The sequence below is a fragment of the Papaver somniferum genome, chromosome 7 (assembly GCF_003573695.1).
Source record: "Papaver somniferum cultivar HN1 chromosome 7, ASM357369v1, whole genome shotgun sequence".
NCBI lineage: Eukaryota > Viridiplantae > Streptophyta > Magnoliopsida > Ranunculales > Papaveraceae > Papaver > Papaver somniferum.
In genome coordinates, this window is record NC_039364.1 from 18571648 (window position 1) to 18595811 (window position 24164).

The 24164-nt window shown below is 36.1% G+C and overlaps 1 protein-coding gene, 1 long non-coding RNA gene and 2 pseudogenes across 5 annotated transcripts; 2 read left to right on the forward strand and 2 right to left on the reverse strand.

The window, feature by feature from the left end:
* The first annotated feature begins 617 nt into the window (after positions 1-617).
* LOC113296579 lies at positions 618-2763 on the forward strand. Its single transcript, XR_003333056.1, has 4 exons — positions 618-1533; positions 1681-2152; positions 2237-2428; positions 2505-2763. It is a non-coding gene; the product is annotated as an uncharacterized LOC113296579 (long non-coding RNA).
* Positions 2764-3047: 284 nt separating this feature from the next.
* On the reverse strand, positions 3048-6582 carry LOC113296577 (pentatricopeptide repeat-containing protein At1g80270, mitochondrial-like). 4 transcript variants are annotated; one of them, XM_026544879.1, is made up of 2 exons: positions 4661-6582; positions 3048-3747 (listed from the first exon to the last, which is right to left on the reverse strand). In XM_026544879.1, exon 1 carries the CDS (start codon positions 6452-6454, stop codon positions 4679-4681), a length of 1776 nt encoding a protein of 591 aa, XP_026400664.1. In that variant the 5' UTR covers positions 6455-6582; the 3' UTR covers positions 3048-3747; positions 4661-4678. The 4 variants fall into 4 exon arrangements, with proteins under 4 accessions (XP_026400664.1, XP_026400666.1, XP_026400665.1 ...); XM_026544881.1 differs by having other exon boundaries at positions 3050-3529; XM_026544880.1 differs by having other exon boundaries at positions 3735-3848.
* A 562-nt stretch (positions 6583-7144) lies between these two features.
* LOC113294271 lies at positions 7145-9020 on the forward strand (annotated as a pseudogene).
* A 1231-nt stretch (positions 9021-10251) lies between these two features.
* LOC113300562 lies at positions 10252-14526 on the reverse strand (annotated as a pseudogene).
* Between the last annotated feature and the right edge of the window lie 9638 nt (positions 14527-24164).

Genomic DNA, 24164 nt, shown 5'->3' on the forward strand with positions numbered 1-24164 from the left:
AAAAGTCACAAAACACCTAAATTTCTGCACTAGTGGATAAAATCTTCAATCCAAAAAATAAAAATATAAATAAATAAATAAGAAGAACTACAATGGGTGGAGCAGTGATCTCCCAGTTTCTCAGTCGCTCTCTACTTCTTCCCTTATTTCCCTTCTTCATTGTACAGTCTCTCTCCCCCTCTCTCTCTCTTTTTAGCTCTTTCTGTGAATCCTAATTATTTGATTATGTATTTTTCTTTTTGTCAAATTCGAAGTGGGGTTCTTATAAAACCTTAAGAAATTCGTCCTCATCATTGCCATTTCTCAAAGCAACAACGCTTCTGAAACTTCTGATTCTTCTACCACCAGTACAATTAGCTCCGTGAAGTAAGTTGCATTTCATTTCTTAGTATTTAAACACTTAGGGAATCATAAAAACTGTACCCTTTTCAGTATTTGTGGTAGTGATTGATGCAAAGCATATGAATTTTACAGTTTGTAATTTAAAGTTTGAGTCTTTTTTGATAATTAGGATTGGAATTGTTGAATTTGGGGAATTCAACTTTGAAAATGTTCTATTTGCAGGAAAAGGATTGTATCTGGAGTACAACCTACTGAGTCTGTACACTAACTTGGTGCAATTAAAGATTGTATTATTCTTCAGGTTGGTTTGGTTTATGGTTTCTTTTTGTGGCTCAAAGAACTTACATTGTTTTTATCTGCTTTCGTAACTTGAAGTTGTTCCCTTTTGGTTCTCCTTGCAGATTACGTAAGAAATGTTGTTCTTTATTGAGGATCCACATGCGGCAAGTGCTGTGGATTTAATGTCGATATTTGCTTAGTGGTTCTGGTGAGCTAGTAATGTCGCAAATGTAAACTACAATGTAGAATTCAGTTTATTGAGGCATCTTTAACCAATGAACACCACTGAAGCACCTTCTACCATGCTCTTCACTTTGCTTCCCTGCATGTTATGAGTGGAAGAAATATTTTCAAACATACTAATATTGGCTCCACACCGTAGGAGTTTCCCTAATAGAGAAGTTTAACGATTGGAATGTTTCTGCAGTTAACTTTACATAATGAACCAAAAAATGTTTCGTAGGAACAAGGAGTACAGAAGCTATTTATCTAGATTGTGGCGTTGATACCTCCAAGATCTGGTGTTTGTTTATGATTCCGTGGTTCTGTTTGATGCAAGTGAAGTTGTATCCAATTGTTATCATATATGTACTAAAAAATTGGTTGTCACTTGTCATGCAACCATATCTGCTGTCTTGGTCTTTGTGCAGTCTCATGTGCATGCCCATGCAGAACTGATGTAGCTAGTAAGTACTGTTAAATTAATTGGCTGGCTGAATAGAATGATTCAATTCAAAGAGAACTCTGGCGGGGCAGTGCGTTATTTGCTGTATGGAAGCTCCATTCTTTTCAAAGAGAAGTCTGGCAAGGCAGTGCGCTATTCTCTAGCCATCCCCAGAAGTACTTCATCCAGCAAAGTAACGCAACAAGAAGAAAGAGGCGGTCTAGTCTATTGGCGTGGTTCCAGATATGGTGAGGTTTTGGAAAGCCTACAAGTACTTAGTTTCATCAAATTTATGGTATTTATGATCAATTATTGGATTCTGATCATGTTGGTTTTCGATTACTCTTACTGTAGTTTTGTTACTGATTTTTACATTCCATCTCTCTTTTGGTCAGTGATACCCCAGAAGTTCCCGGAAAAAAACCATTTTATATAGAATCTGAGATGGGTGAACCAGACAATGCAAAATCATTACCTTTTTTTGAATCTCTCCCTCGACCATGGTTGTGAACCTAAGGAAACCACTTGCAATGATACCTCATCCCCAGTAGAAGCCATAGTAGAAGATACTGTAGTATGTAACAATTTCGCTCCCAATAGTCTTCCCAGCATATTACCACTTCAATTCCCGTTTTTGCAACCTAACACTGAAGTGGAGAACTGTGGCAGGGAGAATACTATTTTAATCATCAGGTCTTAAAGCCAACAACAGCTATCCTTGGCATAGACCGTGTGAATGTTGACGAATTTGCTGCCGGATCTTGTACCTGTTCATGCAGATCAGAAACAACACATGTAGCTCACCCGTGAGCTGGCTGAGCAAGTAAATTATCTATATGGAGGAAAGAAATGGAAGAAAATGAGAGGGTAAGAGTGAAAGTTATTCCCAATCATTATGGCTTTTGTTATTCCTGGATCATCTAATTAACTGCATATGTATTTTACCAACAGACGGGTATTCAATTTTTAAGTCGGATTCTGTATACTTGATACTCGGTTGATGGTCTTCAATTGAGCGCGTGGAGTATCATTCTTTTACTGGAGCGAGTCTTACTTTGATCAATCTTAGTATAGGTTCCTGAACCCCTTATTCCACCAGCAGGAGCGCTTGAAGTATTGTCTCTTACAGATGGTCTTTCAAAGGTAGACTGTATAAAGTAGTTACTTATTATTCAATTTCTTTTCGGTGCATAGTAATTTCTTTTCCATTTGCTGATAGATGTCCAACTCAGATCCTTCTGATCAGTCCCGAAGGAATCTTCTCGACCCTAAAGATGTAAGTATGCACTTCTATGCTTTTTATGTCCATCTGTTTTAACTTCAGATGCGCTTGTGATTTATGAACCCACAGTTCACAGCTCCTACATATAATGTATTTGTGGGGGATGTTGGATAAAAAACACGGTTAAACACGGCTTCTGTTTGATTCACTCTACCTACTACCTGTTCTTTTATAAAAAAAACAAGATAAAACACTGCAAAACTGATTCACTCCCTGGGACAGTAACTACCCTCATTGTTATTGGTTTCTTTAATAATTATATCCCGTGGGCCTAGCATATACTCTCATGTGAATATTTGAATTTATTGTTGTCAATTGGGAAGAGAAAAGGAGGCAGTAAAAAAAAAACAAAACATCAAAGTACTTTAATCTCTCCTTCTTCTTTTTAACTATAGTTCTACCTACTTCTATCACAAGCAGAGTGTCAAACAAGATTTTTAGCAGTGTCTCTAACTCATGGATAATGAACCCATAAAGGTATTTTACACTATTCCTTACAAGTCTTTACATATTTCAATTTTTGAGTTTGCACTATAATAAATAGAAACAACTGATTGAGTTTGAGATTTATTGTTTAAGAGAAAAATCAAACAACGACAAAGATAAAGAAAAAGTGTTGAACTGAAAAACTTACCTCTGGGACAGAACTGTTGTCTGCCATAACTAAAAGGGGTGGATTGGGAGGATGAAGAAGATCACTGAAGATATAATGAAGATTAATAGTAAAAGTTGAAATGTTTTTCTTATTATATTGCCACTCAAAATAAAGTGATAAGAAAGTTGGGTACCATCTAGGAAACTAGAATCTTTAAATGCTGTCTGGGAAAAGCATAGAAAAGCCCAAGTATGTGATGACTTTGGTGTAAATATCCAAGTCAGAGTGAAATCCCGGACAGTGAAACATCATGGCTGGTGTAACAGGCCTCTAAATCCTTGGTTATTCTTCAGCAACACCTCATGAACTTCAGTACAAATTCAAGCAACAACATCAACAAAACTTCCTCCAAGTTCTTACATTTCCAATAAATCAAGGTCGAAATCTAACAGACACAGCTCTCCTTTAAAATACCGACACCATTACTTCTTTATAATTTTAAACCCACACCCCAAACCTCACCCTATCAAACATGCCATAAAAGAAGTCGTTCACAAGAATGCAAGTAGTGGGTATGCTGCTGCCCTGCTTGATATATCATGTTGCAACAACATATGCAGTTAAAAAAGATGTGCACAACCTACCACAACCACAATATATACAAGTAGGCTTTCTACCACTGTAGTCTGACAACAAACAAAGTGACATAAGGATTTAATAGTGTCGCTATAAGGATATAAGATCACCACACTAGCAAATAAACGAAAGTGCTCAGGATTGTCATTTGATTCAACAGATTGGCAAGTCCCAGAGTGAAAACTGCAGCCTTTATGCTTCTGAGTATCTAAAACTCTGAAACGATCTGAAATCAAACTTTGACGTATGAAAAAGAAAGGCAGCTTAGGTTTGGAATTCACAGAATCGAACAACCACAAAAAAAAAAAAAAAGAAAAAAGAAAACATACTGAACTAAAACTTTGTAAGGTATGAAACTAAAGTTATTCATTGTGAGCAAAAACTCAGAAGCACATAGGTAGTTATAGGATTAATCCCATGTTGCTGATGGTGAAAAGAAACACCAAGTAGTCATTAAAAATCCCATCTATTTTTACTTTTCCATCCTTGCAGCTAATAGCATACAGAAGGTTGTCTACAATTACAATAAAAGCTTTAGAGCACCAGAGGGTTCAGAAGGTGGGTTTAGAGGAGGATGAGCAACATGACGACAAGTTTAGTGATCGTCTACTGGTCTCGCGAGAGCCAACATATTTTTCTTCTTTCTCTTTTGTGTCTGCCTGCGTGTCTGTGTGTGTTATCTGACTAAGCCTTTGAGATAGGGTCAATCTAGTTAGCTAATTGTATACGTTTTAGCAATTGATGCAAATGAATAAGAAAGGATAAACAAAATCTAACATTTTAAATTCCGAAATATACTTAAAGAGAACCAATTAAACAGCTTAAAAGGCCTTTATGCAAATGGATTGTTGATTTTTTTTACCTATTAGGATGCTCTCTCTCAATCGAGCAAATCAGATATTGCCGTCTTCTTGAAAGGGTCGACCTGTGCCAATTGTCCAGCAACAAACTTGTTCGGGGTTAAATTATCAGCCATCATCCTCTCTCTTAACCCATAAGCCGGAACTTTGGCTTTTATATAAGCCTGGAGAAGAGATTGGTAATCCCAAATTTTACTCACATAACCCGATTGCTTTAAATGGTGAAAGATCTTCTCAGTGTTATGAATATCACCTCTTCTTGAATATTGATCCATTATCACATGGAAAGACTTATACAATGGTGGCTTCTTTCGTTTATCCCATTGCTGCAGAGCCTTCTGCAAAACTGCATCCGCTTTTTCAACCTCCCCAGCATCTATGTAGAGCTTCACAAGAGAGTCCCAAAGAAACCGATTTATAGGACAACCAGAACTTGCCATTCTTTTTACCAAATCTTCACCTTTTGCAAGTAGCTTATGGTCTACATAAACATCCATGAGAGCTGTATAAACCTTCGATGAGATATTCCTCCCTGACTTGATCCTTTTTTCAAATATTTCTTCTGCCTTTTCTACTCTTCCCACTTTGCCAAAAGCACTGATGGCAGCCAAGCAGTCATCAGCATGACCGTCCGCTTCACAAACCTTCCATATCCTTTCAACCTCATCGGCCTTACCAAGAGCCGCATACAGAGGAAGTAAATTCTTACACGCACCATGATTTTCCTCCAAACCTTCCCCTTCCATCTCCTTCAAAATCTCCCCTGCCTTCTCACCGAACCCTGCACCAATATAGTGTCTAGCCAAAACGGCACGGATATAGTTATCTAACTCCAAACCATCACTCTTCAGGGCTTCAACCAACTCTTCCATCCCTGCTATATCATTAGCCTCCCCTTTCAAATCAATCAACAGCAGGTAAGTGAACCGAGTCGGCTTCACATCATTTTCCTCCATTAACAACAATACACTCTTTATCTTCCTCTTATCAAATTTCTTATACAACAATATCATCTGTTGACAAACAAAACCACTCACCGGAAACCCCAACTCCCTCATTTTCTCAAACACTTGTTCAGCATTCTTCACATCACCAACACTAACATAATTCCACAACATAGTCCCATACACCGTCTCCCCCTTACACGTCTCCGGAATCGAATTGTTCATATACTTCTCAGCCAATGCCATTCCGCGTCTCTTAGCAATCAAATCGAGGCGAGTCGCATAATCTTTCTCCTCTTCACAGTTAAACAAGTGTTTTGATTCTAACCAGTTTGATAATTGATATGCAAATTCATACATTTTGCATTTCCTAAGATTATGTAACACTTCCCTGATCTTAACATGCTCCACTTCCTTAATTTCTTCCATAGACTTATCAAGTGCTGCATAAACATCCCTTGAAGGTGCACTGGCTACTACATTAAATAGACTGAAAGAAACAGTTCTTACCTCCTCCTTTTCCTCAGCCTTGGGTACTGCATCTTCTTCCTTAGTAGAAGAATCACCGAGCTCATCGATCCCATCTTCCAGATTTTCACCTTCATCTTCTTGTTGTCGTTGTTGTTCTTCCCCGTTACTCTTTGCATCTGATTGTGAGTTAGAACCAAGAAATGTGAAGAAATTTCGATGATGTGGTTGGGTCTGATGAAGATTAATTGGTTGATTTTGTGAAATTTGATGAAGAATGTTTGATTTCGATTGATATGTTTGGGGAGGAGCTGCTGCTTCTACTGCTCTTAAACAATGTAGTCTGGTTCTAAAAAGATTTGAAGCTCTACGGGGAGTAAACATGATGGTGATGATTGTGGAATGCTAGATCTGGAATTGGATTAAAGCATGATGAATCGATGATGATTGGGAAATTTTAAAAACCTTAAACCCTAGAAATTTTGTTAGGATCCTTCCTCTTCCCCAGCAGAACGAAGCTCAAAAATGAGAGAATGGAATGGAGTTTACTTATTTCAACCCAAAAATATGTGTCCTACTCCGAGTCGGATCAGATATGTGAGCTGAATCAGATCTCCAATCAGACATCACAGTTCTAGCTTCTCATGCGGTGGTATATGTGATTTTGTACATGATCCAAGTAACTCTGAGTCAGATAGGATATATTAGTTGAATCAGATCAGACATTAGAATCTGACATCTAACTCAGTTCTACTAGAGGCAGATTCAAATCCGGACTCAAATCCGAACAAAAAATCATGCACAACCAACTTAACACCATGATTTTTACAAACAAGTTTTACAAGTAAAATTTGTGCTTCTTTTTGGCGAGCGTAGAATTATTCAAAACTTTCGTTTGGCCGTGAAATCCTTTAAATTTTCGCGTCTTTTAAAATACAGATCTGAATTTTAAGAAAAAAAATCCATATTTTAAAAGCTTTTCCACATAACGGGTACAAATAAGAATGTATTCAACTCTTTTTAAGCAAAAAATTATATTCTTCTCAAAAATTTTAGTGTTAAAAGTGGGCGCGAATGCAGGTACACTAACAAAATTATTTACCTAGGCTGACAACAGTAACCAAGCCCCCTCTAATTCTGACCCTAATGTTCTCGCTTAGTATCCAGTAGTTAAAATAAAATTTCCGAGTTCCTATCAAACCAAAATTGCACGACTTTGTTTTACATACTAAAAGAAATTCTCCTTTCCTAACCGGACTCTTTTTTGCTAATGCAAATTCCTAACCGATAAAACTGAAACTCTCAGTAACGCATCTCCATCTCCATCTTTGCTTGATCTGTTAAGCATGAACTCTCATTCAATTTGCCTAAAGAAGATAATCATATGACAGATCAAAGAAGAAGAAAATCATCATCATGATGTTCACAAAGAGTATCAACTTAGTACTCATCCTAGTCCTAGTAATCCTATTAACACCACCATACAATTGTGCACAAAGCGATACTGATGGTCGTGCACCTGCAGACAACAAAATTACTATACACGACTTTGTTTTTCCCGTCGAGACTATCTTGGATTTATCCTTGGCATGTTTTCTACTTTTTTTTTTCATCTTCAAAGCCCAATGCTACCTTGATAGACGTAATAATAATGTTGCTGTTGCTGCGGCCACCGCCCAAGGACTAAATCAATCAGCTGCTGCGCTCCAAATGTTTCCAGTATTGGTCTACTCCGATTTTCAGAAGGATCATCGTACAGCAGCAGGAACAGAAAAAAGAGAGTGTGCTATCTGTTTAATCGAGTTTAGGGGTGGAGATAAGCTGACATTATTGCCATGCAAGCATGTCTACCACCCTCGTTGTGTTGGTACTTGGTTTATTTCGAAAACTACCTGTCCTCTTTGCCGGACTGACCTCATATCCGCGGTTGTCGCCAACATGGTTTAAATTCTGTTTTGTGTTTTTTATTTTTTATTCAGTGAGAAAGCAACTTGACGTCTATAATCCATCTCCTTACAGAGCTTATCTGCATTAAGTTATTGCATCAGAAGAAAACCCTGTCACCTGGATCCACATTTGTCATTTTCTCGCACTAACAACCCTGTTTTCTCATTTCCACTATGGGTTTACATGATTGTCAAACGAGAATTCCCCTGAAGGATGGGTTAGGTTCTTTCCCTTTTATACAAAATCGATCGCCAATGAGCATATTTTTGTCTCCCGGGTTTTGAACCATTTTATATTCTTTTCTAAATGAAGTAGTTGGGTGTTTGTTTAGCAATGTCCTGATGCTGTTAGACACACGTGAAGTATGTATGAGCATAGAACTATAAATTCACCAAATTTGCTCTCACCGGTGGTGATGGTATTTTCACTGGATTTACTACTGAGTTTGTTGGTCGAGCTTGGGAATAGGAAGGAGACAAGGTTAAGGAGCTTGTTGGAAGGCAAAAGAGCACTGGAATTATTAAGGTGAAAGATGGTTTCAAGATGCCTGAACCCAACGAAGAAGATAGAAAAGGAATGGCTTTGAACTGCTTAGAAGCACCCCTATATGTCGATATCAAGTACTTTCCCTTGGTGCTGATCTTGTCAGAATCGACGCCTGATCAGTGTGCTCGCCTGGATTCTCCTGTGATTCAGCTTATCAGGTTACATATATTGTTCGGGTAAGCGGTCGTGCTCAGATTCTCGGTGTTGATGATATGTTCATTGTCCCAAGATTTTTCGTGGTTTCAAAGGTTTCTGATGAAGAAGGTATGGATTGGTTTTCCATCATCGCTACTCCAAACCAAATTTTCTGCCAGCCGCTTAGCAGGAAGGACATCAGTTTGTTAGGCATTGAATCCTCAAATTCTCGAGGTTTCATTCAATGTTGCACCCGAAGCATTTCCGTTCCAAGAGGACTAATACTGCACCAAACTAAGAAAACGGGGTAGGATTTCCTCTCATCTCCAACAATCTTTCTTTAGTTGCATTTAGTCGTTATAAATTTGTTTCAGACCATTTTTATTCGATCTTGCAGACCCTTAAATTTCCTAAGGGTCTTTTGGCAGAAGCTCTAAAGTTGATCCTTCATATGCAGCTGTCTCTGATTTTGCATAAAGCTCTAATATTTTCATTAGGAGGGGTATAAAATTTACTTTTGGCACTGTTTACAAGGAGTTGGATCTTTCTTTTGCAAGGAACCATATCTAGCTGCATTTTGGGATTTCATTTTGTTGGGAAGCTTCCCCTTTGTTTCTGATAAAAATTGATGCAAACCACCACAAAAGATGCATAAAAAATTGGGAAAATTTATGTAAATTACCATAAATTTGATGCATATCAATTTTAGCCTTATAACACCATTAGACATTGCGGTGTTTCGTTTTTCTTCGGTCGGCCATCCTCACCGTGGCAACAATAATCTAGTATATAAATATCATGGAAAAGAGATGATCTATCTACTCATACTCTGAATCCTCACTGTCAGAGACCGATTTTGTCTCGGAGAACTCTTAAGATGGGATCCCTAACATGAACGTTGGAACAATCAACCTAGACCATTGATTATTCCCCTCTCTCCGCCCCATTACCAATCTGAATGTGCCATCGTTCGGATTGTGTCACGGTGGATGCACTACCCAACAATTTGCAATTAGTAGGATAGATAATCGAATCAGTAACACTTTCCTCTTTAATTACTAGTAATGTTGCTCGAAACTATGAGAGGATCGGCAGTCTCCAAAGCAGCACCAATCCCCTATTCTGTATGAGGTTTTTTTATCCCTCTTTTTCTATAAAAAAAAAAAAGAAAAAGTGAATTCAAAATCCTCCTAATCAAAAACTATATTCCAAGGAGCGTTGGCTTTTCATTCAAAAGCTCTACCGGCTTTGGCACATCCATGTCGCCAGAACCTGTTTACGAGGTGGGTCATTCATTGGTTTTGAGATTTTAAACATGAGAGTTTTTTTTTTTCTTTTGACGTTATCCAGAAACCTATAGATTTTACTAAAGTTATTATCACCACTTGAGAGTAAATTCCAGATAGGCAACCCTTTTCCCGTGGTTCCAACTTCCAATACTACCCAGCAATTTTTTTATGGGCAATAAATTAGTAGTTTTTTTTTTTTTTTTCTAACTACCTTCTTATATATATATATATATATATATATATATATATAAAGATTCATTTTACGATTACAAGCCGGCAAATATAGAAACAAAGTCGAATCTGTTGATATTGGTGGCTCAAGACTAGAGTGCCTTTCCGGTATTACCCTTTTACGTATCAATTGAAGTAGCCTGTCACAGTATCATAGCTTTCAAGACGTGAAACTGTCGAGAAAAATAAAAAAAAGATGAAACTTGTTCGTATTCAGCTTTTCTCTGAAAGGTCATAAGTTATCAGATCAATAAAGATAGACTAAAGTTCAACGTAAATAAGCGAATAACTTGTAGGCCAGATTCGTAGATTTACCATCTCCATGTGACGCCAAAGTGAGTGGAGAAGAAATAATCCTTTGGGCAATGGAAGCAACATCATCCAAGGTAACTGCATCTACTGCATTCATGAGTTCTTCAACCGGTTTCCTGCAAAAGAGGATTGCATTTAAGAAGTTACTGTTTCCCGAAATCACCAAATGTAAATCAAGGTCTTCGGGTAATTCTAAAGAGTTCATGCATGGAACATCCTGCAACTAAGATTGATTTAGAGGGGGACTCGGAACTCACAGAAAATGGGTCGTCTTCATAATGACGAAAAAAAAACAAGAGACAGAGAGCAACAAAGATACAACTGTAGCTATAATGCACAAAAGTGTCAATGAAGCAGTCCTCACCTCTATTTATATGTCAATATTTGTCTCCCTATATCTTCTGATGCGACTGTCTGGAGAAATTACAAGATTCAAATACGTGACTAGAAAAATAGCAGCCTTATTTTGTTATAACTTATAAAGCATGCTAATACATAAACATTGCGAATTTGCACTTTTTATAAAGAAAAATAAAGAAGACAAGGATTCGTACTCTTGAATCTAGATTCATCAGGACTGCAGATTTAGTTGCCTCCTTTGCTCTCCTTAGTTCGACCTCTTTCACTGCCACAAAAGAAATGACTTTCAGAAACTACTTCCAAAGAACAAAACCAATAAGCCGGACTATTCAAAAAGATAAAGAGTGGAGCAAACCGTTTCCAGATATGGCAACCTCCCGAAATTCTGTTACTATCAATTTAACAGCTGAAGGAACAAAGTCAGATTCCTAGTACAAGAAAAGGAAAGGAAAAAAATCAGCACCCAAGGTCATTCACAAAATAACACCGCAACACTTTTATGTATGGTACATACACGTCAAGATATGACCACTGGCCATTACTTGATGCCCATAAGAAAATTATGATCATAGAGATTTAAACAAAGATGTTTTAACTAATTCCAGAATACAAGAATGTACACAATATATAACATGATTGAACATTGAAATATAACCACCAGTTACGAGAGTCAGTAAATGCAATAGATAAAAAAAAGTAGAGAAAAAAACAGCATTGTCAATAGAAAGGTATTCTAATTGGGATCACATACAAGCAAAGCGCTAACAGAGACAGAGTCCTGACTAAAGAATGAGTCCCATGCAAAAATTTGAGTTGATTATCTTACAAAGTTTGTATTTCTAAAAAAAAAACTTCTTCTAATTAGATATCAGATCCATACATACCTCTTATTCTAACCTCTCCCAAATAGTACATTAAGCATAGAAGATTAAAAACTTCACTAATAAAATTGTGCTCCATAACTTTATTTGTGATAATAATAACAATAAAAGTATGGATCCTATGGCTGCATACTTTGTATTACACTGGGATATGACTCATGGGGTACTTGTTACCTGGTGGAACCTGTAAAGGACGATGGTAGTGCGATCGAGAAGATGAAGAATAGAAAAGCTTCATCAATTCGGATGGTTTATCTTTGATTTGGTTCTTAATGATCGAAATGACCCTTCACTCGACAGTAAAAATAAACAACTCTATCCAGTATCACCGAAAGATTTTACATTTCTTCTTCATTCCAAAGTAAACTTAAAACTAATAACAATAAGATGAAAGTTCAAAGTAGTGAATATGCAGCTAAAAGATCAACTTTTCAAATAGACAAGACTCAGTAAGGCGGATCGATCTAATAAGCGATCAATTTAGTGGGAAAACAGATAAACATAGAGTTCGGACACAATGAGAGCGAACAACGAAATTCATAGTAAGAGAGAACATGTAGGTATGTACTTACAGTTGTGGCATAAATGCCAAAAGACCAGTTCTATCATATAGGAAGTTGAATGATGTAAATGTTTGTATTTCCGAATGTTCAAGTAGGACACGGCGATCTGCATATAAAATTATCAGGAAAACAATAAAAAATTGAATAGATAAGAAAATTGAAATAACGCATAAGAAAACATATATGGACTACAACAATGTAAATTAAGCCTATCAATACACATAAAAAATGGAAAAGGAACATAAATATTCATTGTCTACCCTTAGTGTTAATCAAATTTCTTTTTTTTTTTCTATTTTTTTGAAGCAGTGTCAATCAAGTTGAACAAGATGTATAACTTACATAATCGTGAGTGCATTCCTTTCCCTGGACCCCCAGCTGAGAAAGAACCACCACCTCCCATGAGCAACTGCAAGAAGATGGCAAGTGCTAGTTTTAATCTTGACATTAAGCAGATAAATAAAGGGAAACAGGAACGTCTAAAGATTAACAGCAACAGTGATAAATGAAAATAAATAGCACAATTCTAACTGCACTTTGGATAAACCGACTTAGCGAATGCTTGAAAATGATTTATTATTTTTTTTTAAAAAGAAAAAAAGAAGAAGGTGCAGCCTGGAATGACAAGATTCAAATTCAGGACCTGAAGGACAGCCAATTGCACAGACTTTTTTTCTGCTTGACAGCCACCAGGAATTTCAAATGCAATAGCTATATCTGTGGTCTGCCATCAAAACGAAGGGGAAAGTATATTAGAAAAGGTAAAGATCGCTGATAAATTGTTTCCAGCAAAGAGAAAATGAAAAAGAGATGGCATTTACACACCGGTGTTTCAGCTTGACAACGAAACTCTCCTCCATTATATACAGATTCTGGCTCCATTGGATGAGGAACCGAAGGAAGGTCAGATAGAAGTGGCTCTGCAATAGTTAAGAGTTCCTCGTGTTCAAGTCCATATGCGGATAGTACAATACGAGGAGCTGTATAATTTTCCTGAAAGTCTCAAAGTGCAATATATTCAGTCTAAAATTAGAAAGAACCCAAGAGTCAAAGCAAATAATCATATTGCGGGGTTAAAATACAAGCATATACAAAAGCAACAAGCGACATAATGTTATGGATTTTGAACTTACAGTAATAAATTTCTCCAAGATATCTCCATTTAATCTCTCTATTGCATCTTCAGGAGCCAAAAGAGGATTTTCCAGTGCACCAGTGTATCCAGCAGAATGAAGCTCTTCCAAAATTAACCTCTGAGGATTTTTTTTTTAAGTTCTTGAATCTCTTCTTTCACCTTATGGAGCTGCATTGATAGGAACAGAACTTCCATAAACATCAGCTATAAAAACCTTTTACAACATTGAATCATTCCAGAAGATGCTAAACAAAAACACACCTGTTCCTCAATTTCCAAATCAAGGAACACCGGGTTTATCACAGAATCGACAAGCAACTCAACCATATGAGGTGCATAAATCTTTAAAGCATTATAAGTATAAGCCATCTGGTCACGAGAAGCCGAGGAGGTCACATTTCCACCAATTGCCTCCACTTCTCTAACAACTCTCATATGATTCCTATTCGGTGTCTCATATATCGAACCACAATCAACAAACAATCCAATCGATGCAACAGGATCCTATAACCAAAACAATCCCCAGCTCAATATCACAGGATAAATGAAACAAGGTAAAATGTTGCCGAAAAAGTAAATTCAACAATGCCGAAGAAGCCTGCGATGCAATGCGGACACCATTAGGTAACATTGTCATCTTAGTCTTAGATGGTCGGACAAAATCAGGAAGGGGAGTTGAATTGATAATACCAGGTAAAGGGATATTAAGAGGGGGTAGAGTTTTAGAGTTTTCTCCAGCAAGACAGTTGAACAAAGTTCCAGAAGAATATGCAGCAAACCTATTGCGATCGTAACTCTACATTTTGATCAATGGAAAAAAAACAGAAAAAATTAGAAGAAAGCTAGATCGATGAAAGGAGTGTGAGTGTAAAATAAATAAATGAAGTAAGATTGTTGTTGAGGATTACCTTGAGTGCTCCTCTGAGTCGAGAACTTGAAGCTCTGTACATGATTGATTGTTGGTTCGTGATGGTGAAATCTGAAACCCTAGAAGAGATATGGAAGGGTTTTTCAAAAAAAAAAGCTCCTTTTTCTCTTTTGTGCAGAAATAGAAGAGATAAACTTGTACCCCGGAGACTGATTTCCTTGGCTATTCGGTCAATGTTTTGAAAATTATTTTAAAACAGGAAAACAAAAGATGACAGTGAGAAGCGGCTTTGTGAAAAAACAAGAAATCAGTTTTCGGATATATTATTTTTAAATAATTTTTAAAAGCAAAAAATCAGTTTTTTATGAACCAAAACACGTGTTTGAGATGTTTTATTTCACAAAAATTTGGGTCTTTTTGTTATTAGAAATCGTTCTGAAATTTTATTCTATCATTTTTTAACTTCTAAAAGTCGATTTTTATAAAATGTTTTTGCTTCTGAGATAAGTTTGCCTCATATCAAAATCACGAAGGGACTGCATCCAAACAATTAGTTGAACTTTAGGTTGTAAATCTGGCATACTTGGTACGGACAAACCTATGGTGGTGGTGGTGGTGGTGGTGGTGGTGGTGGTGGTGGTGACGGCAGCGGAGGCTAGGTGGGGCTTTAGCCCGCCCCCTCCCATGTGGAAAATCTTTTTTACTGTATAAATTTGAAAGAAATGTATTAGTAGCCACGTCTAAATTGATAGTATCCCACTACTTAGCTCAGATTTCTTCCGTAAAAAAGTTTAAACTATAAAAATTCTCTCCATGTCCTTTTTTTCGAACAAAGTTTTAAAGACTCCTAATACGGTTTGATATATTTATATCAACAATACTTTGTCGTATCGTATTAATATTAACAGTTTCTTCGAGATGACATTGTAGACAACAGTTTGTTGTACCGTATTAGTATTAACAGTGCCAATAAAAAGGCATTCTAAGTAGGGTCACGTATAGACAAAGCTCGATCTGAGAGTCTTGACTAAAGAATGGATTACACATATAAAAATTGAGTTGAATTCCTTAGAAAGTTTGTATTTCTCGAGAAAACCCACCCAAAAAAAAATACAACTCAGAATTACATCGAAACAATATCATCCTAATGAAAAAACGATTTGACAAACTGAGTACAATGTTGAATTTAACCAGCAATTACAAACGGAAGAATCAAACTAAGCTTCTTATGTGTTAGTGACTTAATCATTATATTATGGTCAACGCGTCATGGAAGCATATAATAGTTGTTTTATACATCTTTGTCATATTAGATTATGAAGCATAATGTTTATTATTTGAATTTTGTGTGTTTAATATAACACAATTTGGTAGTTTTTTGTTAGTTAGTGTGTTACACTTTTGGGTTGATTCCATCCTCACAATCTATGTTTAATTACATGAGTTTAAGAAATTGTAGACTTTTGAAACTTTCTCTGTGGTTGAAAGGAGAGAATTTATTCTAGAATCGATCCTAAGTAACTCTAGTAAGACCAATCCATTTTTACAAGGATTTCTACGAGGACCGGCACCAAATATCTCTAGCTGGACCGATCCTTAATATTAACTATCAAAATGTTATTCTGACAACTTAAGATTTAGGTAACTATCGGAAATACAGTTAGGTTGTGAAAAGTTCACAAGATGCCGACATAGTATTTGATCATGTGTTAAACTCTTATTACTTAATTTCAAGTATATTCCTTGATATTCAAGGTAATGTCTCAAATCGAAATATTCTAAATATCTTTGTGATATCGAAATTTATATGGTTTTAATTTCTCAATAATTAAAGCATATTACTTGTAACTATATAAGCGAAGTATATGGTTTATCTAGATAATATTTGGTTGTCATTCGTTGGGTCAAAGTTGGAATATTACAAAAATGAAAATAGATATTTAAGGCACATCTTTAGTATTTACGGATTTGGAAATCCTAGTTGTCCAAACTAGCTACCTTGGTCATTATAAATAGTGAAATTTTTCATTCTTATAAACTTATGCTGGGACACACTGATCTAACCTATTGTATGGGAAGCCCGCTGGAATATTCTTGTAATACTCATTCGAGAGAAGAGCATCCTAATTAGGTGAATCTCTTATGGGTGCTTCGTTTAAAGACTTATATGGGATCAAATAATAGCACTTGAAGTATTGTTGTTGAGAAACTAATTTATATGGTTTATTTAGTTTTCGATTATTGATTTGATTGACTAACGGTATAGTTGAACCTAGATAGATACAGCTTGGTTATTCTGTGATCCTTCTCTTCTGATATAAGATTACTCGAACTAGTTTAAGGATTGATGATTTCAGATATGATCATTTTATTCTAGATCATTTGATCCTAGATCAGTCTATTGGTTTGATCCATATAGTTTGGTTCAGCTTGGACGTATTCTATATACCAATTGCGCATCTTGTTGCTGAGATTTCCAAGAAAGTGCTTTCATGTATTAGATGACAAAAGGTTTCTCTTAAATAGGTTGATATCGAAAAGATTGTGGTTTACTTAGTACCTTCGTCATTTCAATTGAAATTAGAGCAGGAAAACACGATTGAATCTAACAATTTTTGTTTGGTGCGATCCAACCTATAAAGACGAGAAGAAAAACATGGTAGTAGAAAAACCTAATGTTGATTCGATTAATGTGTCACGTGACTTTCAAAGTTTATGTACCTAGTGCAAGTGCATTGAGAAGGGAACTCTTGCGAGAGACGCATGATTCCATTTAGGCAGGTCATCTAGGCATGGAACGAACACGTACTTTGATAGCTTGTTCCTATTACTGGCCTAAGATGAAAAAAGATGTTGAATTGTATGTGAGGACACATGTAGCGTGTCAACTGGATAAGATGGGAAAAAGGAATGTAGAAGTATTTCTACAGCCTTTATTGATTCCAGAAAATCCATGGAAGTGCTTTTCGATGGACTTTATTAACGGACTTCCGCAAGACATTTTGAGTGATAGAGACTCACGGTTTACAGGCAGATTTTGGACTGCTTTGTTAAGATTGCTTGGGTCTAAACTAAATTTTTCTACTAGAAATCATCCCCAAACCGATGGTCAGACGGAGATAATATATGCATTGTTAGAAGAGTATTTGCATCATTATGTGACTGCAAGCCAGGAAACTGGGCGTCGTTGATGGGTACGACCCATTTTTTTTATAATTTGTACAAGAGTTCATCAACGGAGTTGAAACCTTTTGAGTTAGAAAAAGGACAACAACCATTAACCCCTTATAAGGTGCCAAATTCTAAGAAGAAAGGATCATGTCAAGCAGCATATCGTTATGCAAGGTCTAATACATAAGTATGATGAATTACATCGCAGAGATGTGGAATTTGAGGTAGGAGATATGGTTTTTTTGAAGATAACGCCCCAAATTTGGAAGAACATTTCTAGCAAGACAGTGCACAGAGGCCTAATTCCAAGATGCAATGGTTCTTTTGAAGAGACGAAAAGAGTTAGTAAAGTGGCTTACAGACTCGTTTTACCGGAACGACTGAAAGTGCATCCCACTTTTCATGTCAGCTTCTTGAAAAAGTACCATCTTGATTTGCTAGATACTTTGAGACAACAAGAAAAGCGTGCAACACCAGTAATTAGATCACAATTTGACAAAAAAGTTGAGGCTATACTTGATGATCGAGTTAAGGGTCAAAGCAAGAAGAATATGAGAACATATTATTCAGTAAAGTGGCATGGTTTACCATACTCCGAAGCTTCTTGGGTGAATGATACTACATTGTGGCAATTTGAAGAACAAATTCCAACTTACCTACAACAAAAATAATCGACAAGGGCGTCGAGTTCAGCTGATGGGGGAGGTCTATGACCCGTCGGTAAAGCGTCCTAGTAATAATGCGCAATAGTGGTGCATTATTGGCAACATGGTATATGCCAGATATGCGGTGGCGTATTCAGAGTTGCAACTAGGCCAAGGCATGGACCAAACATGGTTTGGACATACAAAGATGCGATATAGCATCAAGAGGTGCCAAATGAGATTGAAATATAGTATATATACATGTGGGATGCATGGATGCAAGCAAGGTTTGCATTACACACTTTTATCATTAGGAGAATGATGCTCAACAATGATGTCCAGCCTTTGTCTAGTGAAATCTATCATGATGCAACAAGGCTAAATGACATGTTCTAGGAACATGGTATTGATGGTTAAAAGTTGGTTACACGAGTTGGTGATTACTTTATGCATTCTAAAAGACTAGGAATTGCCTGTTTGGGTTTAGGACAGTAGTTGGGAAAGTTTGCACGGTTGGCCAACTGCCTTATAAAGTAAATCTGTAACTGCTAGTTAGTTACTTGTCTATAGATTTTGTAAGGCTATATAAGCCTGATCTCGAGAAGAGTTGGGTTACCCTAAGTATGCTGCAATAATAAGTCTTCGGCCAAGATTACATAGAATTTTTGTTGGTGCATTTGTCTTATTGTTTTACGCATCAAGCGGAGTGTGTATGCTGGTTTAATTTATTGACTTGCATTGATTGTCAGCATAACCTCTTTTTTGTATGGGCTGAATAGATTTTTGGACAAGAAGTAAAGAAATTGTCTAAGGGTGAGTTGGATGAACTGTGTTGTGGAGCATAATGCCATTGTCAAGGTTGGTTGTTGCATTTGGATAGTTTGAACCTGTGACACCAGGGTTTTATGGTATCTACTACTACTTATTTTCAATTACTGAAAAGAAACATAATTTTGAGTATATAGTTCTTTTTATTTTTATTGACATCAGTTATTATATGTATATCGAATCGCAAATATCACTAGTATACCAGCACATCAAAAGACTAAACCAAAGCATGCACCACCAAATTGTATTAGCGAGAAAATCATACGAAACTAATAATTGACTCACAAATATTATCTGGATCTTCTAAGCATAATCCATCAAAGAAATTATATGTTTAAAACCATTAAAACAATAACTTATTTTTAGTGGAATGATGATTCCTAGCTAATGTAGTTGTTGGTGTAAATTGGATGCAGTTACGTGCTTATCAGTAAGTAGATGGATTCATATTCCAGTTTATCCTATAAAAGTGGGGTAATGATTATTCCTATTATCGCTTTCCTAATAAGAAAACTAATTTAATTCTGGTCATAGTGTTGGTTTATCGAAATAAGTATAACTATTGAAGTATAATCGGCTCCTGATAATAAACTAGTCATCTAACCTAGTTAGGCTTATCGAAGTAAAGGAAGATTACTTCGGGTAATTTTTCCTTGGTAGGAGCCTAAAATAATTACTTAGGTAGATTTGTTTTTTGATATTGCTTATCATAAGTAGTATGTTAGACTTCCTAATCGCTTATATTCTTATAGTTTGTTTCATGGGGTAGCAAAATCAATTACTTCTGATCGTGACAGAAATTGTTGAGTTATTTTTGGAAGAGTGTATTTAGATTAGCTTAGGCATTAGTTTTCAATTCAGTATCACTTCTCATCCGCAAAATAATGGCCAACGTAGGTTGTTAATCGTTCTTTAAAAAATCTAATTCGATCTAAGTATGTTGATAACAATAAATAATGGGATATTCTTCTTCCTCATATGAGTTTGCGTTCAACACTTAATTAAACCGATCTACAAGAAAAATTCCTTTCCAAATAATTTATTCAAAGGTAAAATACAAAGAAGTTGCCAATAAACATATACGTTTTAACATTTCAAGAAAAAGGTTCAGTGATGATTCATCTTACGAAAGATCGTTTTACAGTGATTACCTACAAAACTACAATGAAGAAATATGGTTGTTTTAAAATTTTAAAGAAAGTCAGTGACATGGTTATGATATAGGTCTTCCTCCAGAATGTAACATCTCTGATATTTTTCATGTGGAGGAAATATATACATTTCGTGGAGATATATATTCATATTATGCATCGACAACTCGAGGACGAGTTTTTCTTAAGAAGGGGGAATTGATGTACAAAATTAAGCTTAGGCCACTTAACAAATTTGAAAACATGCGATATTAGCTATAGGTGCATTTCCAAATATTATTTAGTAGGAACGTAGCACTCAAATTTTTTGAATTAATGTATTTTAATTAACTTGCTAGACTATTCTAAGTATTTTAAAATATGATTTTTCTATTCAAGTTAAAAATGTAATTTTGTATTAAGTACCTAGGGAAGAAATAAAAAAACTTAAATACGTGGTATACATCTTTTTGTTTTTAAATAATATCATTGTGAAAGTTAGTTAGATAAGTGTTTTAAATAATATCATTGTGAAACTTACATATGTGGTATACAACCACTCACCACTTTTAAATGAGAAAAAAAAAATTTATCTACTTTTAGGCCATTCCTCATTACCTGCAAATCTAAGGAAGGTTAGTTAGACAAGTGTTTGAGAGGGTGCACTAAACATATTTGTAGGTCTTTTAAACAACATTCCCTACAATAAATGTATGAGAAGGGAACAGTGACACTCATTCTGCGAAGAAAAGGAAAAAAAAATGTTATCTTATCTTTCAAGTTCGGTTGAAATGGGAGAATATATTTTATTATACCTTTTTTACACATTTAGAAAACTTTTTTTTTTTGAAAAAAATGGTCACACAGAGTTAATTTTCTTTTGGTTAATATTAATGTTGTAGTTTTGAAAGGGGTAGTAAAAGTTCGTTGCTCGTACTTGAATAGATTTAAAAATAAAAATATATACACAATATTTGTCACAATGGGCGAGAGATACTGGGACTAAAGATTTGGCCATTTTTCATTTTCAAGTGGTTCAGAATTTAATTCTAGGCGATTATAGTTCAAAACAAAACAAATATTAACTCTAGTTTATTGCCAAGATATATTTTATAAAATATTACTTGTATTTCTTAAGCATGGCATATCAAAAATCCCTAGGACTAAGCATACTCCATCAAATGAAATCACAAGTAATTAATTTAAAATCTTAATTCAGTTAAAATTAGTGCAAAAAGTAAATAAAAGAATTAATGAAATTACCCCAAGTATGAAATTTGGCCTCCTCCGTCGTCCCAGTGTTGGGTTTTAGCTCATCATAGTAAAAATGCTCTCAAAATAATTATTTATTGCTCAAAAAGTGGTTTACAAATGATGAAAAGGTGTAAAACAATTGAACAGAAAAATCGTAACAGAAATAACTGTTGCAAAGGCGATGTTCAGCTGTTACAAGAAGAACGATAAATGATAACTGCTGTTGTACCACGAACTACGACCCACATTACGACCCACGGTTGTACGTCTTAGACTCTGTTGAAGAACGACGGTCTCTGGCTGTCTGTTCTTCGTGTTCTTCATCTTCATCAATGGCAGCAGCAACAGCAGAGAGAAATCATGGTTCTCGATTCTGCAGCGTTCCTTCTCTCCTCCCAACTCTCGACCGCCTTCTACTCGACCCAAGGGGTCCTTTTATACCCTCCAGAAGCCTTTAATCCCTCTCATTAACTCGTATAAATCTTCATAACTCGGAATATCTTTTTTTTTTATTTTCTTGAGAAAAAGTTTCCTGAATTAGATTCTTCACGCGTTAGATATCCCCCAGAACGTTCCAAATCATCTAGTCATCACCCAAGATGTCGCTCGAACCCTCACACATCATCAGAACACACATTGATCCTCCCAGAACTCACGATTATCCCTTTCCTGCACGTGCATCTCTGTTTTCTTCCCGTGACTTCCCTAGCTAATCCTAGCCAAATTCGATCGACCAGAGCGCAACCAATAGATTTATACATGTCCCAGGAACAATCCCACCAAGTTTCAGCCATTGAATCTCTTTGTAGATCGTTCAAAAATAGAAACAAAAATCTGCCAGAACCTGTTCTTGGTTTCCCGCCATTTCTCAAAATTTGAATTTTTGAGAACAAAATGTCCTCCCCCTAATCCTGTACGGGTGTCCATTTAGCAATTTGGGCTGAAATAGTAATTCTTGGATGGAAATAGTAATTTTTCTGGGTTCCTCCGGGACATTTCTGGGACGTTTCCGGTGCATTTCTGGGGTGCCTTTAGTACTTTTCTCCGGGGTGTAAATCATCACTTTTTGAGCAACTCTTTACACAGAAGGGTATTTTCTCCAAAAACACCTAAACAAACATAAAAACACCGTAATAAGAACAAATGGGTACTAACAAAATATACAAAAGAGATGAAAATAGACACATAAATGTGTCTATCAAATACCCCCAAACTTATTATTTGCTAGTCCCGAGCAAATCTAATCTAGAAAAGTGAGCGAGTTAATCTCGGGTGGGTTTATCAGAGGTGTACCCACAAAAACCAATACTCCAGACCCTAGCTATCTACGAAAAATATTGGAAAGCACTAAAGAACCTCCTTGGTTGGCATACTTATTAATTACAGGAGGAAGTACCCTGACGCGAAATTCCAATTGCTGTATACGAGTTTTCACTCAAGCATACTAAAATTCATATAAGTGACAGAGCTCTACTAAGATAGTTTCACGATGGACATCATACTCGGAGTCAGACTAATCACATGAAAAGATTAAGAAGATGGAAAAAGAAAAATGTAGATGGTTGAAAAGCGAACGGTGTTTCCCATATCTGTCTGAAGGCCTCTTCCAAGATGAACCTAACCTAAATGACTGAGATGCCGGTCTGACTAATATTAACACACTGGCATATACAAGGGAACTAGTGGTCAATAACTTAAATCTAGATCAAAAACTGGCAAATACAAGGGAACCAGCAGTTGACTACACATAACAATAACCATTTTTTTTAACTTAACGGCATGAATAGATCTTTTTGATCCAAGCGCATGCTTCTTGTCAGCAGATTACACGATAGTTCTCATGGGTCCTGCATTCCACGCTTGCTTAGGCGACGGAAACAGGGAGAACACACGCATATTGCTATCCAAGTGTTAATACTTATTCCGATTGGTCTAACTGGTCCGGTCTAAAAAAAAATTTGAAAAGGTAACTCAGTCACTCTATTTCACCCTAGCAAAGGTAACAACTTGAATCGTGTGCCCCACCAAATCACTTGAAATAAAAGAAAACTAAAAATAGAAAGTGAAAAGGACTCGACGAGATATGGCGAAACTATCATGTTAATTCTAACACCTGAGCTCTGTGATTTTATGAATAGACTCTATAGATGTTTCCATCTAGTCATATTGGTTCCTCAGCTCCTAAAACAAAAATGTTTCCATCCACTTAGATTGGTTAGTGCTATCCTTAATAGGCGTAAATTTCTAGGCTCTGGAGTTTATTTATTGCAACTAAAAAGTTTCTCCATACCCCCAAACTTAAATCTAACATTGTCCTCAATGTTCTAAAGATGAAACTAAAAGCATGAACACGGAGAAACTGTTACCATTTGAAGCGGAAGAGTTAAGGGAATATATTACCTTGTTGCATGAGCATGGGATACCTCCCAAGAAGTGCTAAGTTTATAGTCTTCAGCCAGACTTAGAAAAGGATTAGTCAACTCGAACCATAAAGTAACAGTCGAAATAACTGTGGGTCTTCAAAACGAAAAAGAGCTGACCAAAGGAAACTACAATAACCCAAGAAAGTGAACAAGAATAACATGCCCTTATCTAGTTTCCTGATTAAGATATTCATATCTAATTGTGGTTCAGGTTCAGGTTCTATGAAAGGGTCTAAATAAAATATTTTCCTCGGATGCATTTCCTCATAGGTTGGATCCAAATTATTAGGTCCTAGAGTTTGGAAAAACTCAAATAAGAACTTAGAATCACAAAATAATAATAACCTAAATAACTGAGGATCCTCTAAGTCAATCAG

Coding starts and splice junctions, on each gene's coding strand:
- LOC113296577 (XM_026544879.1), bottom strand. CDS start 6,454: ATGTTTACTCCCCGTAGAGCTTCAAATCTTTTTAGAACCAGACTACAT.